The 10,175-nt window shown below is 38.9% G+C and overlaps 2 protein-coding genes across 3 annotated transcripts in view; one reads left to right on the plus strand and one right to left on the minus strand.

The window, feature by feature from the left end:
* Positions 1-3,361, plus strand: part of LOC149844576 (helicase-like transcription factor CHR28) — a 40,754-nt gene extending 37,393 nt beyond the window's left edge. For both annotated transcript variants that reach the window (XM_089994860.1, XM_089994861.1), the window contains exons 12-14: positions 504-1,091; positions 2,016-2,225; positions 2,834-3,361. In XM_089994860.1, coding sequence (XP_089850986.1) covers positions 504-1,091; positions 2,016-2,225; positions 2,834-2,938 — 903 coding nt within the window. In that variant the 3' untranslated portion in view covers positions 2,939-3,361. The remainder of the gene's footprint in view (positions 1-503; positions 1,092-2,015; positions 2,226-2,833) is intronic.
* A 3,769-nt stretch (positions 3,362-7,130) lies between these two features.
* The window catches only part of LOC149844578 (indole-3-acetic acid-amido synthetase GH3.10-like), a 6,922-nt gene continuing 3,877 nt past the window's right edge, over positions 7,131-10,175 (minus strand). The window contains exon 4 of the mRNA XM_089985467.1: positions 7,131-7,853. Coding sequence (XP_089841593.1) covers positions 7,315-7,853 — 539 coding nt within the window. The 3' untranslated portion in view covers positions 7,131-7,314. The remainder of the gene's footprint in view (positions 7,854-10,175) is intronic.

The raw sequence follows: 10,175 nt of genomic DNA on the forward strand, positions 1-10,175 counted from the left end.
TTGAATACTGCATATTTGCTTCGTGTATAAAAGAAAACATATATGACTTCACCATTTGTTATACTAAGGGATTGATTGTTATTAGTACAAGCCATCTTGATTAGTATTAGTGTCACAGGTATCTAATGCCATGTTATACTTACTGAAATTCTCCTAATCAGCAAGACAAACTGACATAACACTCCTTTTTGGGTTGCTCAAACTGCATGGTTAAACTGATGATCTGTTAAATGAGGTGAAAGCCTAAATTACATCATGCTTATATGTTGATAAGGGTATGAATGTAGGCTGATAAAATCTTAATAATGTTTGGTGTGTGCTTAAATTTGTGTTTCTATATTAATAAATCATCATTTGATTCTTGCTTACTTTCCACATTGGCCTACACGTTTTTCTTTCTGCTCTCTTTTTTTCTTTTTTCTTCTCTTTTTGGTACACTTTAAAGCTCAGGGATTCAAGAACTTTTCTCTGATTTCTGTTTGCTAACCTACATTTACTTTCAGGACCCACCAGAGGATGCCATTATTACTATTTGCAGTCATGTTTTCTGTAATCAATGCATTTGCGAGCGGCTCTCTGGTGATGAGAACATTTGCCCTGCAGCTCAGTGCAAAACTCAAATTAGTATCTCTTCAATATTCTCCAGAAATACACTCACAAGTTCCCTCGTGGACGAGGCTGGTCAGGGCAATGTCTCTGATGAATCTGGTTCTGAACTTGTTGAGACAGCCGAGCAATGTGCAGATTTTCCATCCATTGCATCGTCAAAAATCAAGGCTGCCCTTGACATTCTGCAGTCAATGCCAAAAATGCAGCAAACAAACGTGCAAAGCAGCTCTGTGGGCCAGACTTGTGAAGTTAATTCAAATGCCTGTGATTCTGTTGTTGAAGGATGTTATGCTGAGCAGACTTCCGGCCCTAAGGTTCTTAGAGTAACAGAGAAAGCTATTGTCTTCTCCCAGTGGACCAGAATGCTGGACTTGCTTGAAGTCCCCCTCAAGAACTCGTGTATACAGTACAGAAGGTTGGATGGGACTATGTCTGTCCTTGCAAGGGACAAGGCTGTGAAGGATTTTAACATGCTTCCTGAGGTCTGATGAAAATTTTCATTTGAAAATAATTATATATATATATATATATTATTTATACATAAGGGCAGGTGTAGAGCATGCTCTGAGTGCACTGCTGAAAGCCATAGTTTTCCAGTGATCCCACCTCACAAATGCTTCATGGTCCATTCGCTAGGAACAGGCCTTTGAATCGTGTTTTTTCGACAAGTAAACAAGATCTTTTTATGTTTATAATTAAAAAATTGATGTGCTGATGATTTTTCAAACCCTTGAAAACACTGTTTATGTGTTAGAATTGGATGATTCAAAGGCCCATTCCCACATCTGTGTAGAACACATCTGTAAGGTCAGATATCAAAAAAAAAAAAGAGAAACAAAAAAAGAGGTTGTGGAAAGTGCACGTGCACACTATCTGTCTGCATGGATATATCCATGAATGCCCACCCTTCCCCTATATCTATATATAGACACTGTGCTTTGTGTGTGTGCGCGGCCGTGCGTGCATGCACGTGTGCATGCTACCATATTGAGATGGGTAATATCATGGTCTACCCACACTAAAGAGGATGGATGGGGTATTTTCAATGTTCAATGCTGAGCAACCAACCCTATCAAGACTAGTTGGATGATTCTTGCTTATATGTTTTGCATCTCAAAGACCAAACTAGCTTATGTTCCTGGTAGTTTTGAAGGCACCAAAACTTGTGGTGTTCTATCTCGGTCAATGCCAAAAAGCAAGACATATAAGCAAGCATTGCATAAGAAAGCCTAACCAATTACAGTAGTTGGAACTTCTTGCTTTCTTCAGGTGGTAGCTTTTCCCTTTTATGGATGTCTGCATCTGCATGCACGCATCCATGCACATGTGCATGTTTTTCATGGATGGTGTCATCCAAGCCCACATTTAATGGAATCTGGTTCTCATAGTTACATGGTCTTGTATAGGTTTCTGTTATGATTATGTCACTGAAAGCTGCAAGTCTTGGTCTCAATATGGTTGCTGCATGTCATGTTCTTCTTCTGGATCTTTGGTGGAATCCTACAACTGAAGATCAGGCTATTGATAGAGCACATAGAATTGGGCAAACTCGTCCTGTATCAGTTACTCGGTTGACTGTCAAGGACACAGTTGAAGACCGCATATTAGCCCTTCAGGTATTGAGTTTCAAAGTTTGTGTTTTAAGTTGTTCTCTTTCATCTTTCTGTGATAGATGTTGTGGGAGCTGGTTAGTACTTTATGATCATTCAAGCTCAAATTAGAAATGAGTTGATATGTTTGTTAGGTTGTTTATGCAATATTAACCATTTGGGTCATATTTTGTACTGGGGACTTTCATTTGATTCTCCAACACTTCATGATTCAGAAGGCCTGGCCATTCATACCAAGTCCAAAGAATGATTATAATTAATTCCAATTTCCAATTTTCAATTTGTGCACCTTGTTGCAAACGTCCTTCAGAGCAGTATGTTGGATTTTTGGGAAGTATACCTGCATGACTTACCTGGCCAGTATAATATATTCCTGTTCGTCAGATGGGTGAATCCTTCTGTCCATAGACATTAGGCATTTGCGTTCATCTTTATTTTCTGAGCTTCTCTTGGTGAATATGGACCTATGGTTGTAGTTATTCATTTTCCATAACTAAATTACTGACCCCTTGTTCAGGTGCTTTATGCACTCAATGCAAATACTGGCTTCTGTTATGTAGTTAAACATGCCCTGACTACAATATTACCATGGTTTCTTGAAATAATGTTTTCAGGAAAAGAAAAGGGTGATGGTTGCATCTGCATTTGGAGAAGATGAAACAGGTGGCCGACAGACACGGCTAACTGAGGATGACTTGAAGTATTTGTTTATGATATGAAAATTGAGAAGCATTATTTTCTTGGCGTATTTGGCATCTGGTCTTTCAAGTCAGTCTTCCTCACCAGAGGAATGTTGCAGAGGCTACCTTCTGATAGATTCTACCAGCAGTACTGGATTGGCCAATGATTCAATTAATTTTTTTATCTTTATATTCTGCATTAACCAACTTCACAGTTTTGGGATTGGCAACTAGTGTAAAGCTTCTATAGGTGATATCTAACGGTCAGAATAGGCAAGTTAGGGAAGTTAGCATTCATCAATCATCTTTTATCTGTGGATACAATTTGTAAATCTGCATAGTTTTGACAGAGAAAATCAGAAGGTCCAATGTGGAAAGGTTAACAAAATGTATTGGTGGAAATTGCATTACCCAGTTGAGATGTGCGGTCTACTGATATTAATGTATTGTTTATAGTCATAACATCTCTCACTTTCCTGTTTCACTTGTGGATTTGCTTTCATTAGGTTATCATTGCCCTGACCACCCTTATGTAGGTGTGCTAATATGTTCTTGGGGTAAAAGACTGCATGAGAAGCCCTCCAAGCACCAACAGTCAGGCGCCCATTCTCCCACACCAAAACAAAGGGTTGGCCTGGGTTTGGGCCTTTCTTTTTTGTTGGTCAAACTTGATTTAAAAATCCAGATATAAATTTGGCCTGATATTTTGCTGGTGAAGTTTTGATCAATCTGGAAACACAATTGAACTACAAAAACAAAAAACATAAATAAATTCATTAGGTCAGGTGGTTGTCAAGTTTTGAAGATGCTGCTGAATCCTAGTTTGAAGGTGGCCTGTACTTCGTCTGACAATCTATTAGGGGTCCATCTGAAAATCTCTACAGTTGCTGGAGACGTTTGGCTTTATTTCAGTTCAGTTGCTTATGAACTGAGGGTGGCTCTACGGTTTACTCATTTAGAGTATTTCAACTTGTTGCTACTTTTTCTGAAGTTTCCCTCTTCAGTTTATCTCATTCTTTGCTAAGATAGAATGTGATTTGTATTTTGTGGTTTTGTACGCAATTCTATATGTTGCCCTTTGTTTTGAGACTTGATTTTTAAGATGTTTAAGTATTGCTAACATGAAGCATTGCTTTGTTAGTCTCAGTAAAAATATCCTTATTCATTGATTGTTTTGTTTATTTCATCTTGTTTTTATGCCAACTATCTACCCATACATTTAAGACATTAAAGTGCTTTCATAAGGTGTTCTCAATCAGTTTAACAAGTCTTACGAATGCTGGAGTTCTGAAGAGGAATCTGCACCCGCAGACTTCTGTTTGGATGGACATTTATGATTTAACTGGGAGTGCTTACCACTTAAGTGACCATAAAAGTTTTAAATTTCAATAACTTCAAACAGTTTATGAAATTGAAGTGTGGTTTCACAGCTCCAAGCTTGATTACCAGGATGGACTGATCGGTAGGATGACAAGCCTTTGATTGTGGTTCGTCCAAGCATGGAGAGACCTTTGTGGGCCATGTTTGTCAATTGCATTAATTTGATGGCATGCTTTGTGCTTATGCCTTTCACCTATGTGCATATGTGCATGTTTAAAGCCTAAAAGTGTAGCCACAAGTGGACACTGTTTTCTCCCTTTCTTCTCTCCCTCTCGCTCTCCTTCCTTGCTTGCACGGCCTATCAGACCGCTTTGCTGACCTCATTCCCCACCCACATCAAGATGTAGGCACCGGACTGTCATCGAACTCTTTCCCCACCTTTTTCAGGTCTGGGTGCAGCAATCATAGCACTGGTAGGATTGATAAATCTGACAAGCAAGTCGCTGAGAGACAGTATGAGCATTGTGTCAAGGTGATCAGGTGGCTAGAATGTGAAGGGCATGTCGATCGAGAGAGAGAGAGAGAGAGAGAGAGAGAGAGAGAGAGAGAGAGAGAGAGAGAGAGAGAGAGAGAGAGAGAGAGAGAGAGAGAGAGAGAGACCATTGGAAACGTGAGGTGTGTATGTTGGGAGGGATGATTTGTGTCTGCCTTTGTCGAATGAGTTCGGAAGGAATGGACACTGGTGGACTTAAGAACTTCATGCAAGTTGTGAAGGGTGGAGGCCATACGATCCAAGACTGTTGTGGGCAATGGTAAGGATTGGAAGGGGGCCATTGCGGTTACTGGTGAGAGGGTCCATAAGGTTTGGGTCTCTGGGGGGTGAGGGAGCGTGTAGACAACTTTGGATGTTCTAAGGGGAGTCGTTGGTTGATATTGAATGTATGAACTCGGTGGTTTTCAGCAAGGAGATGATTCTGACATTAGTCCAATTGGAGACATCTCTTTGCGCAGATGTGAGTCTCCTACATTGCCTTCATGCCTTCTGCAGTGCCAACGAACGGTCTTGTTAATACCGAAAAAACTAACGACTTCAGACAGACTTCGGGGGGCTGGTGGTGTCTATGCATCGTTCAACCCCTCAGAAACTGGTTCATGCTTGAGGTGCAGATTTGATAGTATTAGCTATACTGTGAAAATGTATTGCAAAAACATCGTGTGTTTATCCTTATCATTGTTTACTGATTAGTTACCTACAATTTAGGATGAAGATCAATCAAGATAGATCGACATAGATAGATCACATTTGATGAAACTATCCTCTAGTTAGTTACCTACATCTTAGCAAAAAGGTTGACCAGATTAGTCGTCATTTGATGTTATGTATTTTAACCTCTTGTAAAGTAAAGAGAATAATCACTATGAGAAATTCGATTCAATCTTCTTTCACGGTATCAGAGCAGGGACATCTGGTGGATCTCGCGTTTCATCGTGGTAGTAGATCTATCTTGCTGGCAGAAAATCCCCAGAACTGTCGTAGCCCGTTTCTTCGCCAAATCTTTTGAATAATCAGATATTGTGAGGTGAGATCAATCTTCTTTCAGATAGGCAGCATGAGGAACCAACAATGTCTAGGGAATGCGTCTCACAGTCCTCTGCTACGAGTAAAAGAGACGTGTTGAATATAGCCTTAAGGATGAGGAAGCAAGGGTTGACGTAAAATCTAAGAGGTTCCGGAGGTTGGAGCGTCTCCGCTAAAAAATACATTCAAAAGAGGGCCATGTTGGATATTGGATTTGCGAGTGTTGCATGATTCTTAACTTCAGATCGAGAGATGCTTGTTACAGGTGCAGACGTCTCTTGTCGGTGAACGACCCAAACCATAATACTCTGCTTCGCTGAGGTTGCAATGACCTCTGCTGAGAAGGTGGAGAAGACGACGACAGAAGTAGAAGACAATGCAGAGCAAGACTTCCTCGTGGGGTCACCAAAATACTAGTAGATGCGTCGCTGCAAATGAGTCGATAGCGGTGAACCAGGTTCGTGGGTGTGATTCAGCATCTGCGTCTGCTGCTGAAAGCTGTCCTAATCCTATCAGAATATACATCCATATCTTAATCATGTATAACCAAGGATATGGTGTTGGATGTATTTATCATGGCTTATTTAATTACTAAAAGTCGTAATTGGGTGCAATTAATTAAAAAGAGAACATGGCTAGTTTATTGTCAAGTTTAGTGCAACATCAGCCGTTGATATATTCGCTATCTGAAAAAAGAACATCTGACCATGAAAAATACGTAATCTAATACATGTTTTCTACTAAGTACATCGTGATAAATAATTAAATACAACTACTGGTTCAGATCCAACAATCCAACCTTACAAAAGCCACTTGTAAGTCTGTGTTTTGGATTGGACCTTCGTGAAATGTGGTTTTATGTGATGACAGGAACCGTTCATTGTGAATTCTGATGGTGGTGCTCGCAAAAGAGAGAGGGAGACACGGCCCTTTTAATTATTATTTTTTTAATTTCCAATATGATAAGGGACGTGAACAGTTGGGATTCTGGTGATGTAACAAAATCATATGCTACTTAAATCCGATATATATGACAAAGTCAAAATTGGGTTCGAAATTCAGATGGAGAAGAACATGATGCCAAATCTGATTTTTGTACATGTAATCGGATTTGGATCTGTGCAGCAACTGGTAGCGAGAGGAAGGGATCGCTTGCTCCTTTGACCTTGACAGTTATTGAAACAATATCTGTCAAATCTGGATATCCATTGGATTCTGTTGCAAAAATAAAAAACCATATCCAAATCCGACTATAATCGGATATGGTTTTGGCTTACTGAATCCGAATAAATGGAGTCAGTCGGCCATATCAGATAAAATCCCATCTATTAACATCATTAAATATGGCTAATATATACAAGGAGATATAGAACAAGAGCCAAAGTGTGATCTTGCAGATACTTATTGCGTGAAGTTTTTTTTCTCTGGAATACAATCCAAACACTGCTAAGAGACCCAATTGGCAGCACTAGACTAACACCAAGCAGCAAAAAACGTGAAGACTGCCATGTTCATTTCAACAGTAAGCCGTGCTACAAAACCTCTCAATGGTGCAACTCTCAAGGATCTGAACAAACACTTCATTGTAGGTGCATCTAGGAGTCTTAAATTGGCCCAGTGATGCACCACCTTTCACAAAATGGTCAAGGATCTTCCTAAACGTGCCCTTCTTCACAATGCACAACTCAAGGGGTCCTATAGAATGTGCCCTCCTGGATATGACATAGCCATGATCCACAAAGGACTCGTCCATCTTCTTGCAACACTCAGCCAGGAGCCCTGTGTCCGCGGGTACTTTGCCGAGCTCCCAGTAGATGATGTAGTGTCCCGGCGACGTTGAGAGGTCGACGGTGCCAGTGAAGTCGATAAGCTCGACGTCTGACTCACTGAGTAGCAGGCATCCTGCTGCCACAACCAGCTGGAGGTCCATCTCTGTGTTCTTGTCTATGTTGACTGTGAGAGTGAGCTTCCTTCTGCAGACAAAGCTTAGCTTTGGGGATGTATTGTGGAAGCCTGATACCTGGACCACGTCCCCTAGCCTGTACCTGTAGAGCCCTGAGAGAGGGCAGAGCACCCAAAAAAAAAGAAGAGGAAACAGATACTCTTTACTATGTATATATGTCTGAGGTGACACATTGATATAGAAGTCAAGCCGCTGATATACTGATTCATGTGTACAAATCCAGATGCATTCATTATATAGTGTTGATAGGATGACAATTAGGTGAATCTGTAAATCAAGCCATCCCATGTTGCCATGTGTATAATTAAATGTTTAAATTCTTTTCATATGGACCCTGGATGCTGAGGCTATCCTCTCAAACACAAAGTTGGCGGTCAAATAGTTCTTTATCTGTTAATAACACTGAGATATGAATGTAATGACCTTAACGTTGTGTGGTTTTCTATAAACAACTCATTAGTTAGAAATATTTTTGTAAATTTAGTAAATTTTCAGCCCACCAAGAAGGCATTCCACAATTTGTATAGTATAAACCAAAAGAAGCAAAATTAATAAAAGCAATGTAACATATTATTCTCTGATGCCTTTATGTGATCAATTGATTTAGGGTTTTGTTTTATTTTTAGCACTCTAAGTCTCTCAAATTTAATCAATGACAAGATATACAGGGCCTCCTTTTTAAAGAAGGACAATGGGCAGGGCATCATGCAGACCAACCAAATATGTTTGCTGGTATGAGTCAAGATTTTCATAGTTTGTTTTTGCAAATCTAATTCTGCATATGCATTGGGTGTGATCCATTTGCTAGGAATTGATTGTTGGATCAAGTAAAAGTGATTTTTTATACTTGAATATTTATGAAAATTCTAAGCCATTGATTTTTAACCCTTAAAAGATCCTTTCAAAAAAATAAAAAACCACTGAAAACATATTTGGTTGGTAAACATATTTAGTTACCCAATATATATATATATATATATATATATATATATATATATATATATATATATATATATATATATATATATATATATATATATATAGTCACTAGAATATGAAAACTAATGTGTTAACCACTATCATGAATTTTTTATTCTTTTCTCGTGAATCTAACCGTACTGATATGATCTACATGCTTGGTTAAGAAATCATTTTTGAATCATCAGATATTGATGCATAAATGAGATTTTTTTAAAGTTTTTAAATCAATAACTCATAATGTTCATAAATATTCAAGCATTTAAAAATCACATTTTTGCATCGAAAATACACAATCCAATGTTTGATTCCTAGCAAATTCACCCTGCCAAGCACATCCACATGGTTGGATTTGCAAAAAAATACTGAAAATGATCATATTTCTAGTTTTCATATTCTAGTGAATATATATATATATATATATATATATATATATATATATGTATGTGTGTGTGTGTGTGTACAGAGTAAGGGGTAAGTGATTGATGCTTTTTTGTGCCTACCAAGCTTTGAAAAAAATGTTTTCATATTTTCTAAAATCTGACTATACAGATGTGATCTACATGCTTTGATTATGTGAGAATTGGCTTTTGGATTGTACGATTCCAACACTAAGTTAGGTTTTTTATAAGATTAAAAGATCAACAGTCTACAATTTCAAAAAATAATCAATGCTTTAAAATTCATTTTTTTCTCAAAAAAATATGATTCAAGTGTGAATTCCTAGTAAATTGATCAGAACACATCTATAGGGTCAGATTTTCAAAAAACAACCTGAAAACCCATATCCAAGCTCAATAGGCACTGTAGGCACAAAAAAGACCAGACACCTACCTTTTTCCTATATATATATATAGCCCAGTTCACCCCAATTAAACCCACGGACCTCATGGGCCATTAGGCGGGCGCTGATCCTTTATCAATTGGCCGGCCCAACTGGGTTTTGGCCTAGCCCGATTCATCAGCTCTTGTTATCCTTTATAACAAATCCCCACCACTAATCCATGGATTCTATTGAGCCACGTGATAGCCGCATGGACCAGTGATGTCTGTTCTCTATCAATCAAACTGAGGACCCCGTATCGATTTTCCACTTTCAAGTACTCTCAAGGATTAATTAATGAGGGCATTTTTATGCAGCAATGCTGCATATGCTGAGCCAGTGAAGGCCACCCATCTCTCAAAAATGCCAAGATGGGTGGCTGTGTGGGCTATACATGATGCAGCGCCGTTGCATATCGTGTGACCACAAGGCATTCTTTTTTTTTTCTTGTAGGCCCGCCAAGTTTAATATTGAAAGATTAGGGGCACAGAGAAAGAGAGAAGACCATCCACTTATGTTGATTCTTGCCAATGGCCCACACAACACTGACTATGAACTCTGACACTTGATACTTAAAATAGCATGGCCTACGAATCAAGCTATCCTTTTGATG

Source organism: Nuphar pumila, chromosome 2 (assembly GCF_984573655.1).
Source record: "Nuphar pumila chromosome 2, dmNupPumi1.hap1.1, whole genome shotgun sequence".
Taxonomy (NCBI): Eukaryota; Viridiplantae; Streptophyta; class Magnoliopsida; order Nymphaeales; family Nymphaeaceae; genus Nuphar; species Nuphar pumila.